General features: G+C 30.6%; 2 protein-coding genes across 2 annotated transcripts; both read left to right on the plus strand.

Annotated features, from left to right (window-relative positions):
- The first annotated feature begins 12,508 nt into the window (after nucleotides 1-12,508).
- Nucleotides 12,509-18,013, plus strand: LOC125863241 (probable glucan 1,3-beta-glucosidase A). Its single transcript, XM_049543420.1, has 8 exons — nucleotides 12,509-12,748; nucleotides 12,844-12,963; nucleotides 13,450-13,638; nucleotides 14,256-14,414; nucleotides 15,058-15,227; nucleotides 15,504-15,659; nucleotides 16,420-16,772; nucleotides 17,705-18,013. Exons 1-8 carry the CDS (start codon nucleotides 12,527-12,529, stop codon nucleotides 17,884-17,886), a joined length of 1,551 nt encoding a protein of 516 aa, XP_049399377.1. The 5' UTR covers nucleotides 12,509-12,526; the 3' UTR covers nucleotides 17,887-18,013.
- Nucleotides 18,014-19,288: 1,275 nt separating this feature from the next.
- On the plus strand, nucleotides 19,289-20,517 carry LOC125862374 (FCS-Like Zinc finger 6-like). The gene is made up of 2 exons (XM_049542424.1): nucleotides 19,289-19,760; nucleotides 20,109-20,517. The coding sequence occupies exons 1-2, from the start codon at nucleotides 19,516-19,518 to the stop codon at nucleotides 20,278-20,280; spliced, it is 417 nt and encodes a 138-aa protein (XP_049398381.1). The 5' UTR covers nucleotides 19,289-19,515; the 3' UTR covers nucleotides 20,281-20,517.
- Nucleotides 20,518-23,727: the final 3,210 nt, after the last annotated feature.

Below are 23,727 nucleotides of genomic sequence, written 5' to 3' on the forward strand. Positions count from 1 at the left end.
GAAAAGAAAAAAAATTCAAAAACAATTTATTTTTACACAAAAAATTGACAGAGGGTGGCGTAAAAACTGATTTTTTTAAAAAAATTGAAATATTTTTTAAAAACATATATTTTTTAAAATAAATAAATTGTCGGAGGGTGGCCTAGGTGGGGGGTGGGGGTGGCGTAAAAATGATTTTTTTAAAAAAAATTGAAATATTTAACCAAAACATTTTTTTGTGAGGTAGGGGGTAGGGGTGGAAGGTGTTGGGTGAGGTAAAAAAATATCTTAAAATTTGAAACATTTTTCAAAAATATTTTTTTATTTTTTTGTTTGGGGGAGGGGGGCTGGTTTGAGGGTACAGGTGAAAAAATATTTGAAATTTAAAAAAGAAAATTTAAAATAATTAATTATTATTTTTGGATGGAAAGGGTCAGGTACGGGGTAGGATAAGAAAAAAAATATTGAAGATGAAATAGAGTTTTTGAAAATGATTTCCTTTCAAAAATTAGGGAAAATATTTTCCTTAAATTTGAGAAAAATAAATTGTTTTGAAAAATATTTTTCAAAACATTTAAGCCAATCAAAAATGAGAAAACATTTTCGAAAAATATTTTTCTTTGTACGAAACACACCCTTAGTTGGTAAAAGGGAAAGAGCGCGTTTTCTTGAATGGAAAACGAAGTGCGTTGACTTAGTAATTAATCTGTCACTATTTGGCATAACTGCCCATTCCCATGAGGTTGTTGAATTTTGTCACTCTACATTCAAGGCTACTTAATACGAACATCACATAGGACGTAAATTATCAGACATGAATTATTATGTAATTTACTTATTTCACTTTATATAAGTTAAAGTATTTATTTATGCACATTCAAAATTAAAGGATATAAATATTAAATAAGACCAAATTAAATGTTACATTTTTGTATTATACCTTATTTAAATCATCACCACATTAGGGGACATCATGGGGAAGACCATTATATATGACTTAATATATAAACAATCAATCTTTTAAATTTTTCAGTGAATTTTTTGTAGACACTCGGATTATATTTCAATTGAGTATCGAACATGATAAAGTATTCATATTAGACACTTTCCGTTCAAATTTTGAAAGAAAGATATTCTACATATTCTCAAGTGTTTAGTACATGATTAAATTAAGCGGATATAAAATATATCATCAAATTTAATTATACACATCAACCTCAATTAATAATAATAATCTAGTCCAATCATGTTCTAAGATATCTTTATATTGCAAACCAATTGTTTTACCTTTTCTTCTTACCTAATTAAGTTCCTAATATCATAACTCCCGCCCTAATCGAATTACTGAATTAGAAATGGTCAAACGCATGGATGTTAAAATGAGTCTTAGGTGATTCGTCTAATTCATTCAAAATTTTATGGGTAGGGCTCAAGATAATTTAAATTGGGTTCAATCTCAATTTATTCAAGTATTAACCTATTCTAAACAAATTTTCAATTAAGCTCAATTTAATCTTCAATTTCAACCCGTCTTAAGACTTTTTATTTGCATTGATGTAATTTATGTTTCAATATTGAAGGTATGCATTACTAATTATTTTATATCTCTTTTATCTCTCTATTTGTAAAAAAAATTTATATATTTTCTTGAGTTGAAATTCAAATTGTTGTTACAAAAGTTAAATAATAACATATTAGAATTATTGAGACTAGGGGGGTTAAATTGGTCAGGTCATGACCCAACTCGTTTTTTAGCCCACTTGAGCCCAAAGTAAACTTGTGCAGGTTAGGTTATGACTCAAACATAATTTTTATTTCAACCCATTTTACTATTTCTAATTTCAATTCAACTCGCTCATATGACACCCCTAGTCAAACCTAATGAGTACGTGGCACAAAGCTGGCAACACATGCAAATTTAAATGTGTGTTTAGAGCTAGCTGGCAACATCAACATTTGGACCCAATTTGGTGATGGGCAAGACATGTTCAACACGCATATACTTCACTGGGCCATTGGCTCATTGCCACTTATGCCTGTGGGGGTCGTTTCGTTGGTAGATAAGAAACACGTTATTTATGTATTTATTTTTGTAATTTATATAATGTTTGATAGATATAGTTTAGATATAAGTTATTCATATGTAAAATTAATACAATGTTTGATTGACAATTTAGAAACCTACATAACTAATACTCATATAAGTCTTGAAAAAATCTATGTATTACTTTATGCAGGATAATAGGTGAATAACTAATACATGTACATTTAATTTCCATATAACAAATACGTGCATAAAATAATACATAAATTCACTCCTAACTAATCTTTTGCATTACTGATATTTTGTATAACTATAACTAGCTATCAAGCGGTCCCTTATTATTTGTGCTGATCTTTCATTAACTTATGCAAAGAAGTGAAAAGTAGGGGTGTACAAAATCAATCTGAAAATCAAATCAAATCGTAAATCAAGTCAAATTGAAAAGAAATCCGACTAGTGGTTTGATTTGACTTGATTTGGTATTGGAAAAAAAAAATCCGACTATATTTGAGTTGGTTTGGTTTTAACTAAAAAAAACAAACCGACTNAAATTCGACTAGTGGTTTGGTTTGACTTGATTTGGTATTGGAAAAAAAAATCCGACTATATTTGGGTTGGTTTGGTTTTAACTAAAAAAAAACAAACCGACTTTATATATGTAATTTTAAAATTTATTTTATACATAAAAATATTTACTTTGATATAATTTAAAATATTTCTTATACTATTTCATAGTTTTTATCTTTTAATATATTATTTCAAGTTTAAAACGTAAAATTCGAAATGGTCCAATAAAGATTATAGTTCATAGATATTGATAATTATAATAAAACTTAAATCAAAATCAAATTATTACTAATGCAAAAAGAAAATCAATTCAACACTAAGAATGACAATAATATTGAATATTTGTTCTTTAGTTTTACATTGGTTTAGACAATTAAAATTCATAATCTAATTTTAATTTTCCTTAAATATTTAGTAATGTAACTAATACTTATTAAACTTATTTTAGCATGATTTAGTACTTTTAAATTATGATCATTTTCATTATGACTGTGCAATATTTATTTTATATGATGATTTCATTATTATTTTTTATTGAATATTTTTGTGTCATCAGTACTCATCTCATATTTTGTGTTATTTTTTTAAGAAACACCTTAGATAATTGTATTTTGATTGGACTAAAGAAATATTTGGAGCACAAGTTAATTATATGTTTGTATGCAAACTTTATCGAAAAAATCAGAGGTCTATTAGTTTGGTTTGATTTATAAATTTAAAAATTTGACACAATAGTTTGGTTTGGTATTTGAAAAACCCGAACCAACCCGAGGTTGAATAATCCGAAAAAATCTGAATTTTATTAGTTTGGTTTGGTTTATAAATTTAAAAATTTTACACAAATAATTTGATTTGATATTTGAAAAACCCGAACTAACCCGGTCATGGACACTCCTAGTGAAAAGGATGGTTGTTATGGATAAAGCAAAGCAGGCACAATATTGTTTTCTTTTTGGGCCTAGACATTTCACTAGTTTAACTAGTTGGGCTTCAACATCAATTATAAACCATATTATTAGACACTATTGGATCAAAGGATTCTAACATCCATTATGAATTGATAAGTCTTACACTGGCTATATATCAGCTTACCGCAACTTTGTTGAAGTTGAGACGTGATTATTATTGTTGTTGTTGTTTTAGTGCCTTGATTGCGCGAATAACATTAATTTTTACTATTGAGTTATTTTATGGATGGATATGTACGTATCCGAGAATGTACAAATATAATTATTGATTGATGGTTGCTAGCATTCTTCGAATTTCAGCATTTTTATCCAAATTTTATTTCCATATTAAAAAATAATTATATTTCAAGAGTCAACCGTTAAACTATAAATATCGACTAAAAAATTGACCATCTCATACCTACTATTTTCACCATATATAAGATCTTATGCGGTCTTAGTTTTTTTTTTAATTTTCAAACTGTATTCGATATTTATATTAAAGCTTGATTAAATCGAAATTCACCTATTATAGGATCCATTTTTATCATTAATCTAGTATATGACCTACAACTAGAAAGGTGTGAATTGTCATTTTGTGGTCACCGACTACTCCATCATCTAGTACATCATAGACCATGTAACACGTTCAAAATTCGACCTACAACTTGATTGACTTGCAAAATTAATTGCAAATTAAAAAGTCAACAATATAGTGATAAAAATGAAAATAAGTACTACATGCATACATTACACATGTTATACTTTTCATTAAGATTATTTAAATTGTGGAATTCTGGAAAGGTTGCTGGATGAGATTGAACTCTATAACTTTGTTTGGATGGTTGTTATATATTATTTCCTAATATATTGTATTGTGTTAGATGTTATATTATTTTGTATTATTTATTCTTGTTTTAATGAATATAACGTTGAGTAGATTGTATAGTTTTTTTTTTTTGGTTATATAATGTCATACATTACGAATTTAAAGGATAAACCTATAAAATGTAGGATATATGTGGTAGAGCTATCATAGAAAAGATAGAGTAATAGATAAAATAAGATTATTAAATTATATTGTCTACGCTTAAGATATACACAAGGGGATGTTGAGTCCCAAGCCGATTGAGAATTTAAAAAAGCAAAGAGTCTTATGTCTGTCTTTTAAGGAATGAGTGGTTTATTTAATATGTATATATATAGGTTGACAAATCCTTAATTGTTGACAAAAGCGGCCCAAGAGTTGAGGAGGATGAGGTACCGCTAGGCGCTAGAGGTGGATGTGTGTTAGTCGAAGCGATATCATGTGATACTAATACTGCTTCATTAGAAAATGTTGTTAAAAAACACATAAAAACTCAATATACCCCAAAAAAAATTTCAATGTACCTAGGTAAATATAAATTTAAAGACAAAAATTGATCCTGCGTGACTTGATGATCTTGAACCTCTCTCCACATATTGAGATTGCTAGCTCGAATTTTTTTTGGTAACTACTGTAAACATTACCATAACATCAAAAACAATTACAAAATAAAGAGCACTCATTCCTGCTAAAAGGACTTAGGCCTCCTTACAAAAACCAACTAAATACATTGTAAGTGATGAATGAAAAAACTACAGTTTCTTGCCTTCTTTGATTTACATAAGAAATATAATCTCTCTATCAACTCCTTCTTAATTTGTGTTACTACCTCCTCTCTATGTACACTTTTTCTATTAATTTTTTTTCAGTTTCTAGCTCTCCAAGTATAATAAAGTATCGCCCCACTTATAGTTGCAACGACCTCCTTTTGAAATTGCTTCCAGTGTTTCACCTTTATACACTCTAGTACCTGCTTGATTCCATTATTTGTCAATGTAATACCTGCCCACTTCATCAACTCTTGCCATACACTTTTTGTCCAGCTGCATTTTTCAAATAAATGCATTGTGGTCTCCATAGTCTGCTCATCACATAGGCAACATTCACTATCCTCAACTGGAATATGTAATCTCAATTCCTCTCCTGAGTGAGTAGTCGACCTTGCACTGCCAACTACACCATAAATCTGTGCTTAGGTAGAGCCACATGAGTCCAAATCAAATCAACAATTTTCATGTGTGGCCTATGTCCTAATAATGCCTAATAGCTTCTTGTAATAGAATATTTTCCACTTTGAGTCAGTTTGTATTTGCCCTGGCAGTACCATTCATGCATTTGATACTTAATTGCATTAAGTTTCCTCTAATAACAACTATACTCTATAGGGACCTTGTGATTCCATATTGAACTTTCATCCTTTAGATATATACCATGTACCCATTTAACCCACAAAGCTTCCTTGTTCCCTATGATCTGCCATATCAATTGGCCCATCGAAGCTATATTTCAAGTATTACTTTCTTTTATATTCAATCCACCTCGTCTTTTAGGATGACACACTTTATCCCACGAGACCAGTGCAACCTTCTTCTTTTCCTCATCAGAACTGCCCCACAGATAACTTATGCATATTTTATCTACTTCCTTTAGCACACTTTGGGGTAGGATAAACAATGCTCCCCAAAAGCTATGTATAGAAAATAGAACAACATTTATCACCTGTAATCTTCTAGCATATGATAGCTTCTTGGAGTATGTCACATTTATCCTCTGAGTAATCTTATCAATCAAGGACCAACAATCAGTTTTCCTCCATTTCTTTGGTGAAAGTGACAAAACAAGGTATTTGATAGGGAATTCTCCAACCGCAAATCCTGTCCTTTTAATGATCTGATTTCTTGTATCATCATCAATCCCAGCTAAGAATACACTTGACTTTTCCATGTTGGCTTCCAAACATGTGGCTGCACTAAAGTGTGATAATGCTTCCATTACTCTGTTTACAGAAACTAGGTTACCTTTACATAATATCATCAAGTCATCAACAAAGATCAAGTGAGTTAGTTTCACCTTCTTACACATTGGATGGTACCTAAAATATGGTAGCAGACTCATTTTTTGGAGAGTTCTTGACAAGTATTCCATCACCAGCACAAATAGTAAAGGAGATATTAGGTCTCTTTGCCTAAGCCCTCTCCTCCCAGCAAAGTATCCATGATTTTCCCCATCCACTTTCACTGAGAACATTGTTGTAGTTACACACAACATAATACATTTAATAAATTTTTCAGGAAAACCAAATCCAGTTAGCACGTTTTCTAGAAAATCCCAACTCACCATATCATAAGATTTTTTCAAATCAATTTTCATGAGGCATCTAGGAGACACATTCTTCCTATTGTAGTGCCTCAAAAGGTCATGACAAATCAATACATTATGCATCATTGACCTCCCCTGCACAAAAGCTGATTGATTTTCTGCTATAATACTACTTATAGCTGACTTAAGTCTACTACAAATAAGTTTGGAGATGCACTTATAGATCACATTACATCAAGAAATAGGCCGAAATTGGCTAGCATATTCTGGTGTGTCCACCTTTGGAATGAGGGCTATGCTAGTGGCATTAATCTGTCCCAGTATTCTGCTGTTTTGAAAAAATTCTAGCACTGCACTTGTAATATCTTTCCCCACAATAGATCAAGCTGCTCTATAGAAACCACTCCCAAAACCATCAGGTTCAGGACTCTTATTGCTATCTATCTGGAACATTGCTTTCTTCACCTCACTTGGCTTAAAATTCTTTATCAGTTCATTTTGTTGCCCCTCAGAAAGTGTAGTCCCCTGGCATAATAGTTCACTTACTGCCTTTATTCTATGCTTAGTTTTCCTTCATAAGATGTCCTCATAGTACTCCACTATTAATTTAGCAATCTCTGCATGATCATTTTCCCAAACACCTGATATGTTCTTCAATTGTGTAGTGGCATGCTGCAATTCCCTGTGCTTTATGACTGAATAGAGATACTTTGTATTGTCATCCCCCAATCTTATTCATGTTGCTTTGCTTCTCTGTTGCAGAAATAATTCAGCTAAATAAAAAGAAGTCCTGAGCTTTTGATAAGCCTGACTTTCTAATTGCTGGTACTCAATATTATTTGGATTTGTCTGCAATTTTCCTTGTACTTGCTTCAGTCTCTCCCTGTCCTCATCAGCTTCAGTAAGAATGTTCTGAAAGTTTTTAAAATGTAGATGACTCAACTTCTTCTTCAGTAATTTCAGTTTCCTCACCACCTGGAACATCTTACAAACCTTCTATATTTACTTTCCAACCATCTTCTACTATCTCCTTGAATTGTGGGTGCTCAGCCCACACATTACAAAACTTAAAAGATTTTTTAATCTTATAACCTTAACTAAAGCTCAATCTTGCAGGGCAGTGATCACTAATTCCCTCAGGTAAAAATCTAGCTTTGCAGGAAGGCATTTTATCCAGCCAGTCATTATTGATAAGAACCCAAAATTCTATTACAATCATGTTTATCACTCCAAGTATACATGTTCCCTTGAGTAGGGAAAACCATCAGCCCACAATTTGTCACACATTCCTTAAAATCAACTATTTCAGACCACACTACAGGATTTCCTCCTATTCTATCATCACTAGACAATATTGAATTGAAGTCCCCAATCACCAGACAATATTGAATTGAAGTCCCCAATCACCATCTATGGTTTTACACATCTTCTACTTTGAGTACCCAAACCATCCCACAATGTTTTCCTATCCTCCCTACTGTTAAAAGCATATACATATGAAATTTCCGAAGAAATTTGGAGAGGTATGAACATTACCTCACAAGTAATCTATTGAGCACACTTGCTGATGATTTGCACTTTATAGTAGTCACGTTTCCAAGTTACCCATATCTTACCATTATAGTGGTACTCCAAATTAGTAGTATATTCCCATCCTATAAACATTTTCCCAGCCAACTTTTCTATTTTTTTCCCTCTTATCTTTGTTTCAAGTAATCCTATCAACCCTACATTTTCCTCATTTAGGCCATTTAGCCCCCTCACATTCCAGCTAAGCAAGTTAACCATTCTCAGACCTTTCATTAGTCTAGCCACCCACATTTTCCCTACCCCCTACATTATCATTCTTCCTGTGCAAAATGTGAAATGAATTTTCACTAATTACTGGAGAATTCTGCCCTGTTGGAGACTTAGGTTTCCCTATTCTTACATGAGTTTGCCAGCCCTCTTTATTCATAATGATCCCTTGATCCCCTCTTGTGTGTTATTGAATTATCTGTGTTGGTTTCTGAACTACCTTTGTAGCTTGCTTTTACTTCACTATGCCTTTATTCATAGCTCGAATTTTGCGTGTGTTTTATGTGCACATTTTTAAAACAGTCACAAAAAACATAATAAAACGACAAAGATTGAACCCAAGTCACCTTGCTTGTGCAAAAAGCCTAACGTAGTGCACCGAATAATTTTTTGTGTTCGAGGTGCGCACCTAATGAAATATATGACACTTATTTAGGTATATATAATGTATATATATATTTGAATATTTTTTGAAGTTAACGGGAGCGTGTACACTCCTATTCTTTTCCATGATATGTTTGTGTCTCTTGAACTAACATTTGTGGTTGAGTTAGATTCAAAATGTATTTGTTTACATGATATCAGAGCAAATCATCTTAATTCTCACTTCCGATATTGAATCCCCATATTAAATTAACCAAACATCGGATATCCAACTCTAGACATATGGAGGTGGAGGTGATCAAGGCAGTGAAGATTCTCATATGATCAGCTCTCTAATAGATGAGTGATCTCTTCAATATATATGACTTGTACAATTCGATCTCTTAATAAACCTAGTCATTAGATAATCCTCATCCCGAATAAGCTAACTTTTCGAATTAAATTAGATAAAATTTTATTTTCTTAATAAGTTACCTAATTAATATTCTCATTCAATTTACTTCCACTAGAAATCACCACCAAATAAAATAACTATCTGGTCTTAGTGTCATCATAGTAGATAGGCATTTTGTCTTCTAGAAAATGAGTTCTAGTTGGTTTGTGCCGAAATTTATGAAGCCAAATTTGGATTTACCAATGTCCTAATTGAAACTAATTTAGCATATAATTAGTCAAACAAGTTTATCATATTATTAATTTATTATAATTTATTGGCACTTCGTTAAAGTGCCACTCACGGCAACTTGTGCGCTACAACTTAATATAAGCCGCAGCCCGAAAGACAATAATAAAAATCTTATCAGTATCGAATATTTATATCAAGTTAATAAATATAAAACAAATATCTTAAATATATAGTATTACTATTTTTTAACATTCAACTTCAACGAAATTTTTTGAATTTAAATCTTGAAAATAAAATCGTTCTAGTTAGTCGGATTCTAAAATGTACGTATAGAAAAAAAAGAATTCAAAGGATACAAATTTTTCATGAGCCTAAGATTAGCAAAAGTGAATAGATAATGAGATGTATATTTAATTTAATAATCAACCTCTAGAAGTCTTGACCGAATGATTTAATTCTTTTTCCATCGTCATTTTTACAGTTTTTAAATATAAATATGTATTTTATATAAACTAAAGGCTGGAAGCAAACCAGAAAAGAATCATTTCTTATTTTAATAATTAGGAACTACTTATTTTATTGAAACGATCAATACCTTATTTAATTAGGCAAAGAATAGTCATATATAATATAGGGAAAAAAGACAAATATACCTTCGAACTATCGTAAATTGTATGTAGATACCCTCTGTCATATTTTTGGGATATTGGTGCCCTTGCCGTCCAAAAACTAGAGCGCATATATATACCCTTTATCCTAACAGACATACATGTGTCATAATCTTATCCACCGATCCGACATTTGTTAAATATCTGATGGACGGATAAGATTGTGCCACGTGTCCCTATTTAGTCTTCCGTTAAAGTGAATGGGATATATGCTCTAGTTTTTGGACGGCAGGAGCACCAATGTCCCAAAAGTATGACGGGGGTATTTGCATACCATTTACGATAGTTCGAGGGTATATTTGTCCTTTTTCCCAATAATATATGATGATTATATGTCATAAATTTGAATCGTAAAAATAGTTATTAATACTTAAATTATATTGGAATAAGCTATTTATATTATATCTCTTAAGAGACGACTCTTTTCTAAATTCTATATAAATACTACCAAATACTATATGTATTGATTATTATTTTTAGGGAAAAAGGACAAATATACCCTTGAACTATCGTAAATGGTATACAGATATCCTCCATCATATTTTTGGGACATTGGTGCCCCTGCCATCCCAAAACTAGAGCATATATGCCCTTCACTCTAACGGAAGACTAAATAGGGCCACGTGGCACAATCTTATCCGTTGATCCGATATTTAATAAATGTTGATCAGTGATAAGATTATGACACATGTATGTCCGTTAGTATAAATGGTATATATGCTCTAGTTTTTGGATGACAGAGGCACCAATATCCCAAAAGTATGACGGAGGGTATCTGCATACCATTTACGATAGTTCGAGGGTACATTTATCCTTTTCCCCATATTTTTAATATATGATTCTAATCATGTGAGTCAACCCACAAGGCCACAATCAATGGAAGACCTCAGTGTGAAAGGGAAGAAAGTGATTTGTTGGAGTTGGACCTTTCAAAACTCCAACTAACATTAAAAAAATAAAATGAAGGAAAAAATCAATGCAATCGTAGCCTCTTCTGCATTGAAAGTTTCAAACGTATGATCTATCTATAGAAAATTAATCTGTTGACAATATTATGAGATAAAAGATTTTGATAGGAAGCGTTCTATTTTTTTAATAAGGAAAAAGGATAAATATACCTCCGAACTATTGTAAATGGTACGTAGATATCCTCCGTCATATTTTTGGGACATTGGTGCCCCTACCGTCTAAAAACTAGGGCACCAATGTCCCAAAAGTATGACGGATGATATTTGCATACCATTTACGATAAAAAAAAAATTGGTGATAAAAAAAAATTGGTGACAAGAAAAACCCGCAGCCGCTACCCTTTGGGTGCGCACAGGGTAAAACCCCGCTCCTATGCAATAACTCGCAAACCACATAAGAGAGGTAACCCGCACTAGGCAAGCCCGATGCGACGAGCTCGACCCAGAAGGCAAATCCCTTGCTTTCGCTAGCTAGGGGTTTCGAACTTGAAACCTCCAAAATGGAAGTCCCAAGCCCAAACCACTGAGCCACCATATTTGTCTTTTTCCCCTTTTTAATATAATATTAATTTGATGTGAATTTAGATTAGTCATAGTGATAATAAAATTAGATGATTTACACAATAATTGGTAAGGTTTTGATTATGTTTTGTCCTATGGATAAAATTTAAAGTTCAATAAAAAATTTGACGTTTAAAGTTGTGCCATGACGCAAGTTGTGGTAAAATGTTAAGATCATTTATTTTTAAAGTCATTGAGTATAATTTTTAAAATTGTGTCATTTATAACTCTATCCTCACCTCTCATAATATTTATATAGATTACATACAAATCCTTTAATTTTAGAAAAATATTCTTTACTTAAACACAAAAAATAATTTTAAAACTTTATTATTTTTCTAAAAAATAATTTCCACAAAACCACATTTTTCTTCGATCACACCCCTAATTTAAAGAGTCAAAAGAATAACAGCTCATCATTTATCCATAATCATGATACAGTATATCTATTTTGTCACTTTAAAAAAAAAATGAGTTCTTTAAATTATTTGGTCAAACATGTTGTTTCAATGCAACTAAAAAAATATGGCAACTAATTCAATAATAAAAAATATTTTTCATCAAAAATATATTCCTTCAATTTAAAAAATCAAAAGATAACATAAGCAGATCATCATTTATATAATCCAAAATATGTAGGGGAGGTCCTACGAAAAAACAGCTCAACGTCAGAATGATAAAAAGCATAACACCTTTCATTTCTTTTATCACATTTTTTTTAAATTTTGAGTATTGTTTAAATATTATTTTGGTCAAACATTTTGGTTCTATATAAAGGGCATTATCAAGTAGAGAATCAATGCAACTCATAAATATGACAACTTATTCATCATGTGCAAAGAAATTACTTTTTGCCTACTACTTGTTCATCATTTCTTCTTGTTGCATATTTAATTTTTCATATGGAAGAAATTTAAATCCTAATTTCAAAGTTAAAGCTGTTAATCTTGGTGGTTGGCTTCTTACTGAAGGATGGATTAAACCTTCTCTTTTTGATGGCATCCCTAATAAAGATTTTCTGGTACATTCAGTTGACTGATTACCTGAATTTTATTATCGTACTTGAGAGTTTGACTTTTATATACTGACAGTGTAAAATACAACGTTGATTGGCAGGATGGGACTGGATTGCAATTCAAATCAGTAACAGTAGGGAAGTATTTATGTGCTGAATTAGGAGGAGGAAATATTATTGTTGCTAATAGAACAGATGCTTCTGGATGGGAAACATTCAAAGTAGGTACCCTTTAATTTAAGTTTTCGATTTAATTTGTGTGTATCTTAATTATTTTATCGAGTATTTGTGCTACTTCCTATCAATGTTGATATCAGATAACTCGATATGTGCACCAAGAGTTAGGTAAATAGAAATAAATCATTTAGCATTTTTTGTCTGTGCCTAGATTTAAATGTTGGTGTACTATGTTTTTAATCCATTTTTTCAAATCACTGGGCCATACTTTTGGCTGTGGAGTTACAATTTTGCTTACGAGTTTGGCAGAATTAAATAACTTTGGCTTAAAATCTTGTATTTGTATTTAAAAATTCACTTGAACATATATAAATTATTTATTCTAAACCATTTTTTTTTTCAGAATTCTAAAATCATAAACTCAAAATCTTAACTTCACCTCTGATACCTTGGATTTAGAGATAGCTTTCATGAAAAAATAATTTTATGATTATTAGCTGATTAATGTAGGCATACACTTTTCTATGCAGATTTGGAGGATAAATAGCACCACATTTAATTTTAGGGTGTTTAATAAAGAATTTGTGGGAATTGATGGAAGTGGAAATGTGGTAGCAGTTAAAAACAAAGCTGGAATTTCAGAGACTTTTGAGATTGTAAGAAATTCTGATGATCCAAATCGTGTAAGGATTAAATCAACAAATGGTTTCTTCTTACAGGTCAGTTTTCTTGAAATACTATTATTTTTAGTTCGAGAGATTTACATCAAATCAATATAACTTACCATATTAAGTGATTTTTTTAATATTGGGATTTGAGTAATGGAAGAATTAGTATTGTTTGAATTATATGTATTGAGTAATGCAACATCATGTCTATGACAAAGCCCACGAGGGATTGGGTGGCCCGAGTCAGAGTTATGATCGAACATGATACATGTTTGGTGGACTTAGTTCAGAAATAAAATTGCACCTTGCTATGAGCTATGACTTTTGACATGATGATAAACGTTTGATCATAACAGTATGGCTACATGTCCATCCTCCTTTTCTTTCTTTTTATTATATAAAGTGAGCATATTGGCAATAAAAATATCTCCTTAACGAATATAGCTTTATTCCAAAGGACAAATTTATGCAACTTTTTTCTTTTTACAAGTGGAGAAGACTTATTCTATCCACATTTTCAAATTAGGAGTCTTAATTATTTGTATTCAACGTTTGCTTGCCTAGTTCTAAAAAAGTAGTCTAAGTGTATCGATGGATTTTGAAGGGTAGCGTAATCGAAAAAATAATAATTTAAAAGTATGTTATATTAAATTAATTAATTTTTGCAGGTAAAAACAGAAGAGCTTGTGACAGCTGATAATGGAGGTAATGGGGGGTGGGGTAATGATGATCCTTCTGTTTTCATCATCAAAACTAGTGGAAGACTTGAAGGAGAATTTCAAATAACTAATGGCTATGGTCCAATCATGGCACCACAAGTTATGAGAGTATGTACACCTTCTTTTTTAATATGTTCGAAGTTGAATGACACATTTATATATCAAAATTTTCTATAATAAACCATTCTCCAAAAAACATTTTACTATGACGGTTAAGTTTTTTTTTTTTTTTGGGGACCAATATCTTCATATTATGTTATAAAGGATAGTCTGGTGCACAAAGCATCTTGTGTTAGCATGGTGGGCAAAAGGGTCGCACCCCAAAGGGTGCAATACATAGTCTATCCTACGTAGTCATTGCTTCCACATGTGGACCGTTCAATCTAGATTGATGATTCCATTTGCGGAGCCAGCTGTCGAAAGTCTTGTCAGCAACCTATACTAGGCTAAGCAAACTAAAAGTTAAAGTGAATATTTTTGGCATCTATTTCTTTGCTTTGATCTCGAATTTATTTGGTCTTCCTCTTTCCTTCGGCCCATCTATAGGTTACACATAGATTATAAATTTATGGTTACTCCAAGTCTCCTCTTCATTCATATTATGTTATATACTTGTATTAGTATGTATTTTACCACAACACTTCAATTCGCTATAGCAGTCAAAAAATATTCAGATAAACTAACACCGTCATTATAAAAGAGTTTGATTGTATTTAGAAATAATTTAATTTTAACTATATTCATATCATAGGAACATTGGAGAACATATATAGTAGAAGAAGACTTCAAGTTCATAGCAAGCAATGGACTAAATGCAGTGAGAATTCCAATTGGATGGTGGATTGCAAGTGACCCAACACCTCCAAAGCCCTATGTTGGAGGCTCATTACATGCCTTAGACAATGCCTTTTTATGGGCCAGGTAATACATGTCAACTATTTACTTTATAGCCTATTTAGGACCACTATTTAAGTTATAGCCACAATCTATAAAATTGGTAAGCTTTAGTCACTTAAAACCAACTTCAGACATACGCGATTGAAGTTGCAAAATTTATGTTTGAAATCTAGCAAACAAAATTATGTATACAAGGTAGATAACATAATATAACATGTTAAATTACACTAGTAGTATGAGAATTATTTACATTGTCGATATATAAAAGTTATATCTATAATAAATTGAAAATTTTTGTAGGAAATATGGACTTAATGTTATAATAGATCTACATGCTGCACCTGGTTCCCAAAATCCTTGGGAGCACAGTTCCAACAGAGATGGTACTATAGAATGGGGAAAAACTGATGACACCATTCAACAAACAGTTGAAGTAATTGACTTCCTAACAGCCAGGTAAAAACAATATCTATAAATATTTGATTGTGAAACTCCGCAATATTATCATATGCTTCATTTATTTTGATTTAATTGTCTGATTTTGATTTGACATAGAATTTAAAAAGTAAAGAAGTCTTTTGAATCTTCTGGTTTTAAACTAAACATACCTACCAAACTTTGTGGTCTTAAACATATCACGTCGAAAGTTGAAATTAAACAGTTGCCAAAATAATAATAATTTGAAACTGTAATAGAAATGACTCATCAACTTCAAACTTTGAGTCCACCTCTGATAATTTGATGTATAAACCTAGTTATATACACGTGTCATTGTTAATGAGCGAGAGAAGTATTAAAAACACTTCTAAACTCGGCGTGGATTATTAGTTTCATCTCAAAATTATTGATAGCCTTAAAAACAATCCTTACTTGACTAACTGAAGTTATATACACCCTTGATCTTGTAACATGAGTAAAATACACCCCTAAATTCTCATCAAGTTTAGGAGTGTTTTTAACATTTATCTCAGATTTTTATTAACAGTTGCATACTCTTACAAGGGTTTGAGACCACTTGCTATGTCATGTGACAGATCGGAGATGTATCTAAGTTAGTTAGTTGCAAGTACATAGTGTTTTTAACACTGTCAATAATTCAGGAATGAAACTAATAATTTGCGTTAAATTCAACTCTTTCATCCACAATGGTAAGTGTATATAATCAAGTTAAACTTCCTTAAAATGACTAATCTTTTTCTTATTTTTTTTTAATTAGGTATGCCAAGAATCCAAGCCTATATGCAGTGGAGTTAATCAATGAGCCATTAGCACCTGAAGTTACATTAGACATGGTCAAAAAATTGTACCAAGACGGATACAATGCTGTCAGAAAACATTCTTCTACAGCATATGTTGTAATGTCCAACAGATTAGGATCATCAGATGCAACAGAACTTTTGACATTTGCTAGTGGCTTAAAGGGATCTGTTATTGATGTTCATTATTACAACCTATTCTCTGACATATATGACAACATGTCTGTCCAACAAAATCTTGATTATGTCAAATATGATCGTACTGCTCAACTCAATATTGTCACTCAATCTAATGGTCCTCTCACTTTTGTTGGTATGTTTTCCTTTTTTATCTTTTCATTATCATGTTCTAGTACATTCTCCGCATAATTCTAGTAGATCAGTTGGTTGATTATTTAAACTTTCTTTTGGTTTCTCACCTAGTATGTGATATTCATATTAGAATCTGACTAAATTTGAATTCACGCATTGGAGGGCTCATTTATGGAGGTAGCGCTCCCAATTGAATTTTTTTTCTATATTCAAGACTTGAATCTGAAATCTTTAATTAAGGGTAGAACTTAAAAGACTGGAGGGATCCTATACTATTTCTCACCTGATATGTGATATTTGTATTAGAATCTGATTAAATTTGAATTCGTGCATTGGAGGGCTCATTTATGGAGGTAGCGCTCCCAATTGAATTTTTTTCATATTGAAGACTTGAATTTGAAATCTTTGATTAAAGATAGAAATTGAAAGACCGGAGAGATTCTAACTATTTCCACCACAACCCAAGTTGATTACTTAATTCCTTCCTTGATTACATGACACTAATATATATAGTCCCTACCTAGCTATGTCAAATAGAATAAACTTGGAGCTTAATTTTAGGGTAATCTAAAGTTGCAGCATATCTTTTCATAAGTATAGGGTGGCAAAATCAACTCAATTAGAAGTTAGTATGACATGTAGTTTAAATTGATCTATATATAAGAAATTTTTGTTAAAATATTTTTAAAAACTCTATTTTCATGTTTGATATGTTGTACAAAATCATAATAAAGAAAAAAAATTAATAGACTAAATTTATAACAAAATTAAACTTGATAAAAGTTAGGCAGATTATATTGGTGATGGTCTACTGTTTAGCTGACTCAATCCATTTCAGTTCAAGTAACTTTGGGTAGGTTAACGATCCGTCCATTTATTATATATATCACAAGATTGTATGTTTAATTAAATGAGGATTAATATATTTTTCAGGGGAATGGGTTGCTGAATGGCAAGTTAGAGATGCAACAAAAGAGGATTACCAAAAGTATGCTAATGCTCAATTAGAAGTGTTTGGACGTGCAACATTTGGTTGGGCTTATTGGACATTGAAAAATGTCAACAACCATTGGAGTATGGAGTGGATGATTAAAAATGGCTATATCAAACTTTAATCTATTTTGATTAATAATAATATTATTATTCCTATTATATCATAAATTTTGAGGAAACACCTCAAGTGATCAACTTCTTGCTATAACATTGTGGAGATCTTCAATAACAAAGATACATCATTATAAATGTGTAGCATTTATCTTTACATTTAATTAATTTCCATATGATACTTGTTACTCCCTCTGCCTCAATGTGTATGATATAATTCAGATTTCGAGAATCAAATACAGTAAAATACAAACAATATTTTTATACTATCATTTGGACCTTTATTGGGTATTGTGCACTAAAAAATGAGCTCCATAATATGTTAATCCAGATCAATTATATTCTATATGATATAAATATCAAATATCGAATGAAAAAACGAACGAACAAACAACTAAGGAGACATGAAGTGAGAAGTGTGGGGCCTGAAAAGAAATCATGAACTCCCAAGTCCCAAGTGACATATGATGAGATCTAATGAACCAATAATATTTAGTTAGTATTTACTTCAGTTCACAGTGACATCAAATCTATGTGTAATGTCTTATTTACTTTAAATTAAACATTATTCTCTTTTATTAAATTAAATTTTATTTACTTAGCAGTTGAATAATTTGAATTCCAAGGATATTATGAACCAAGTAAAATAATTTACTGATAATCCAATAGAAACTAAATAGTACTTATATTTGTTACTTTTTTATATATATATAACAAAAAAATTGTTCACGCATGATTTGATGTAATCATGTTAAGAAAACAAAACTTTTTTTTCGGTTACAAAAAGAATCACATATTTTATATTGAGAAGATATTAACTATTGTAGCTTTTTATTTAATCAGTTTTACCTATGTTTTATAGCTTCTAAATGTCATGATATGTTTAAGATTATAAATTTAAAAAAGAAAGACCATTTCATAGTTGAACAGATTTATTGTTTACTTTATTTAACTAATATACATAAATTATACACAGTTATACACATATCATACATTATTCATTATTTAGATTAATTCTCCCAAAAAAAAAATTCTCAAATCTTATTTTCTATCAAAGATAATGTCACATGAAATGAAATGAAAGTGACTACTAAAATATAAACAACTAAATATACATATTGAGTGGTCCAAATTATTTCCTTCCTTTCTAGCTCTTAGTTTATCTTCCCACAATATTTCCTCACACTCTCACTCCTCCTCCNTATTTAGATTAATTCTCCCAAAAAAAAAATTCTTAAATCTTATATTCTATCAAAGATAATGTCACATGAAATGAAATGAAAGTGACTACTAAAATATAACCAACTAAATATATATATTGAGTGGTCCAAATTGTTTCCTTCCTTCCTAGCTCTTAGTTTATCTTCCCACAATATTTCCCACACTCTCACTCCTCCTCCTCCTCCTCTACCTCTTTCCTTCTCCTCCTTCTCTCTGCCCCCACCCTCCACCCTTCTTCGATATCGATAGCAACTCTCATTGAAGTAATTATAAAAATTGTTACAAATAATTGATTATGTACCTTCTACCATCTTGAGTTTTGAATTCTCCTCACGTTGCTCGCTCTTTTCAACCTTGTCCAACCTCTAGCAAAATAAGAAAACAAATTACCCTATCAAATATTTTATTTTTTAAAAAAAATGATGCTAGGAAAGAGGGCAAGGCCACCAATAATCAAGAGAACAACAAGTATGACAGAATTCACCTTAGATCCTACCCTTAATTATCAACTTGATCATCATACTCCACGATCCAACGGTCAAGATCAAACTTTGTTATTGACTCGTAGAAAATCAGCTGATTTCATTGAAACTTCTCATTTTCTTAGATCTTGCTCCCTCTGTGAACGCCACTTAATCCCCGGTCACGATATCTACATGTACAGGTAATCTATCTTATTTTAAATGATGATAAATTGATCTATAAATATTTTTAAATGACCTGATAGTATAAACAAATTTATATTAATTTTTAGATTACTAATCTTACTTTGTGTTTTTTCTATACAACTATTGTCAACTCTGTGAGTCACATATTAAAGTTTTTCTATAGCCGATCATTCTGTAGTTATATTAAAAGTGATTTAATAGTCAATTATCATGCAACTATATTTTAAAGTGATCTGATAGTGTAAAAAGAATTACTACATATATTGAACTCTTTACAAATATATCTTGTTTTTTTAATTGATTATTTAATAAGTTTATTTGTATTTTTTCTTTTTCTTTTTCAGAGGAGATAGTGCTTTTTGCAGCCTAGACTGTAGAGAAAAACAAATGAATCAAGATGCAAGAAAAGAGAAGTGTACTTCAAGTGCTACAACTAGGAAGAAATCTACAAATTCAGCCCCTTCTGTGGCAAGCGGGATGGAGTCCACCATTCCGATGCCACAGGCTAGGCCATAACCGTCATGTGGATTATTACGTTGTTGAGATTAGAAGGGAAAAAAGAGACAGTCTGATGTACTAAGTTCTGTTGATTTTTCAAATGCCCACTCTTCTACAAACTATAAAATCTATATATATGTATATAGATGCATGTGGGACTAAGATGACATATGAATGTGTAAATATTTTTCTATCAAATTTCATGAGTTTGGTGGTCAAGTTTTTCATTTTAATGAAGGATTGATCCAATTTTAATTTTTGTGCAATTTCTATTTGAAAAAATAACCATTTATTTGGTAGAAGTTTAGGGGGTGTTTAATTTATTCACTCAAATTGCAACTATGTGTACTGCAACTTGGAACTCTTTAAAAGAGCTTTTAAAGTGTGATGTTCATGTAGCATGTCACATCGGGTATTTGAATATAAATTTATGATATAGTTTGGGATATTTTGTGAACACATATTATTAATTTAGGTATTAAACTTGTGGTGATAATTTAGAGATTTTTTTTAGCCTATTCTCTATATAAAGAAGATTAGGATGAACTCCCTTATATCCTTAACTTCGATCCATCCATGCTAAAGTGAAAGATAAAATCTTTAAATTTATCGTCGTGACTCCTGAGAGTGGCGATGTTTGTAATTGACTTATATAAAGAAAATAAATTTTCAGTCTAATTTTACCTCAAAGAACTAAGCTCAAGTAGTGATAATTATTGTAAAAATATTGACCTATTTAGCATGCCGATATTAGAACCTTGTTAGCATGTCAATATTAGAATCTTGTGTCTCAATCTTTTCGACTTTCTTTGATGTCAAAAATCAATGACTAATTAACCAGGAAGATAACTATTCTTATATTCTGAATGAGAAAAACGAATTTCAATTCGAGGATAAACCGCCAATAGAAAATTTGCTAGAGGACGAACCAAAAAAATACGATGAATATATTATCAATCTTTTTGCTATATATCCCAATACAAAATATCAATAATATGACCTTAGGCACATATACGGTATACCATACTAGAAATATATATTTTAGGTTTGATCCAAATTTAAAGGTTAGCTCAAGTGATGAATAATTGTCTTCTAAAATATATATATATATGACAGAAAATTCCATCTCGAATTGAAATTCACTATAATAATAATAATTTTTTAAAAAAATTGTGATAAACAAAACTTCATAACCAAACAACAAAAATTTCATGCTAATCTAATTAAATAATAGGTTATTAAAATGATTAAATAACTAACAATTTTCATCGCTAATTCCATATTTTCTAACCGTGATTTGGAGACTTATCCTGGAAGAGGTCCATTTTTTCATGACAATTAATTAATACTATATTGCTCACAGAAGTGGATGAGATTTAATGGGAATAACCTACTAAAATATGATATTTATAATTTTAAGATATGATATTTTTATAATTCTAGAAAGGGATCTACCATTAACATACAAAGACGATGACCTGATAATATGAACTTTTTTTATTATAATGTTGTATATAAATCAAAGTTCAATTATTTTATATATGTCTCTTGTGATTGCACCAACTGCTATCAACGGATTGGTGCAGCAGATGGGGATGCTCCTTTCGTAATTTGAGGTCTCGATTCGAGTTTTGAGCATGAAAAAATTCTTAATATGGAGCACTATTTTTAAATATGACCTTACGTAGCGTGAATCAGAAATAGTTAGACTTTAATACGATATATGAAAAATAAAAAATAAAAAATAAAAAGTGATTGCACCTCCTCTTCTATTTGTTGGTCCCCCCCCACCCCCCCCCCCCACCCCGGACTTCTTCTGAAACCACAAAAATTCTGATTGCTTTGTTTTCCCTTTAGCGTGCCACTTTGGAATCATTCACATTATATATTTAAAGAATTAATTGCTCTTTAGGTGACTTTGGGTCAAATATTTGATTTTAGACCTCGTACATAAATGTGCTTTTTAATTTGGTTTTAACTTTTAACTGATATTTATGTTTTTCAATTTAAATGTGCAGTAGATATTTAAATTTAAGGAAGTGCTAAATGGCCAAAAAATTTGGCCAGAATTTGGCCAGAAAAATAAAAAAACTATAATATTTTTTTTATTTTAAAAATAAACTGATATTTTTTCCATTTTTTAGTTAAAAGGTAGTAAAGTTAAAAGGGTAAAAATATTTTAAAAGGTAACATATCATTCTGGCCAAAAAGATTTTTCCTTAAATTTATATAAAGTTAAAGTAGACACACGCGTCCTACGTAACATCCTGCAAATCAGTTTGATTGTATCTCACGCTAATTATCACGTAAGATGCGTGTGTCTACCTATTCAACTTTATACAAATTTATGTGTCTATTAGTGCACGCCCAAAATTGAATAACTTAATTAATATCAGCTGAAGTCAAGTTAAAAAAAACACATTTATTCTGCCTCAATTTTATTTTATTTACAAGTAAGAACTAACAATTGATTATAGTTAAATCTCGATAAACATTAAAATACTTTATTAATCCATCCATGCAACTTGCAAGTTGTGAGGGTCACGGACTGGCCAATTGGAAAAGGAATTTACTACTTGGAATTATTCCTTCTTTAAAAAATTTGTAAAACTAAAATTCATTCAATTTTATCAACAAAAAAAAGTTTCGGATCAAACAAACTTACTTTCAATTTTCACAATACACAAAAGGAAAATCTTTTGCTTAATTAGGTATTTGATAGTTGAAATTTACTAGTTCGGTTAGTTTCAATTTTTGTTGAATAGGTCCATTAAAAGGATAAAGACAATATTCATCAAAAGATTCTTCATACTATGGCTTGAATTTGACAAGTTCAGTTATTTATAGTTATTTATAGTGAAGAGATATAATTTTAACCATCTTATCATTCGCTTTTGATATTATCGTTTTAAAAGATTGGCGTAATTATTACTTTACTAATAGCTTAGTTTTAATAAACAAATTATCTAGTACTTGTTGCCGATGGAAGATGATCGATATTAATTAATCAACTTTTTTTTATAAAAAAAGATAATCTTCTTTTATTATTCACCTATGTTTCCATTTATTCAAAAAGTTCCTTAGTTAGATCAATTCATTGCAAGTTGCACTCTTGCTTTTTGCCGTAAATGAGGGAACAAATAAGCAAAATAAAGTTTTAAAATTTGGTTAAAGAGAGATATATATTTTGATTGTTAATAACCTTCACAAAACTCTAATAAGTACTTTATGTTAAAGTAACTTTATGCTTACTAAACTCACAACCTTAAATTAATGAAGATACAAATGAGTATATATTATAAAGAAGAAAAATAAAACTGAATCCAGCTAGCATCAACTTGTGCAAGTGGGCATGTAGTTTTAAATAAACATCATTTTTAATGTGAAAATTTATTAACTATGTTTTTTTTAATTAATTAGTACAACTGCTCCATTGAATATTAAAGATAATAATAAACAAGTGAG

The sequence above is a fragment of the Solanum stenotomum genome, chromosome 4 (genome assembly GCF_019186545.1).
Source record: "Solanum stenotomum isolate F172 chromosome 4, ASM1918654v1, whole genome shotgun sequence".
Lineage (NCBI taxonomy): Eukaryota > Viridiplantae > Streptophyta > Magnoliopsida > Solanales > Solanaceae > Solanum > Solanum stenotomum.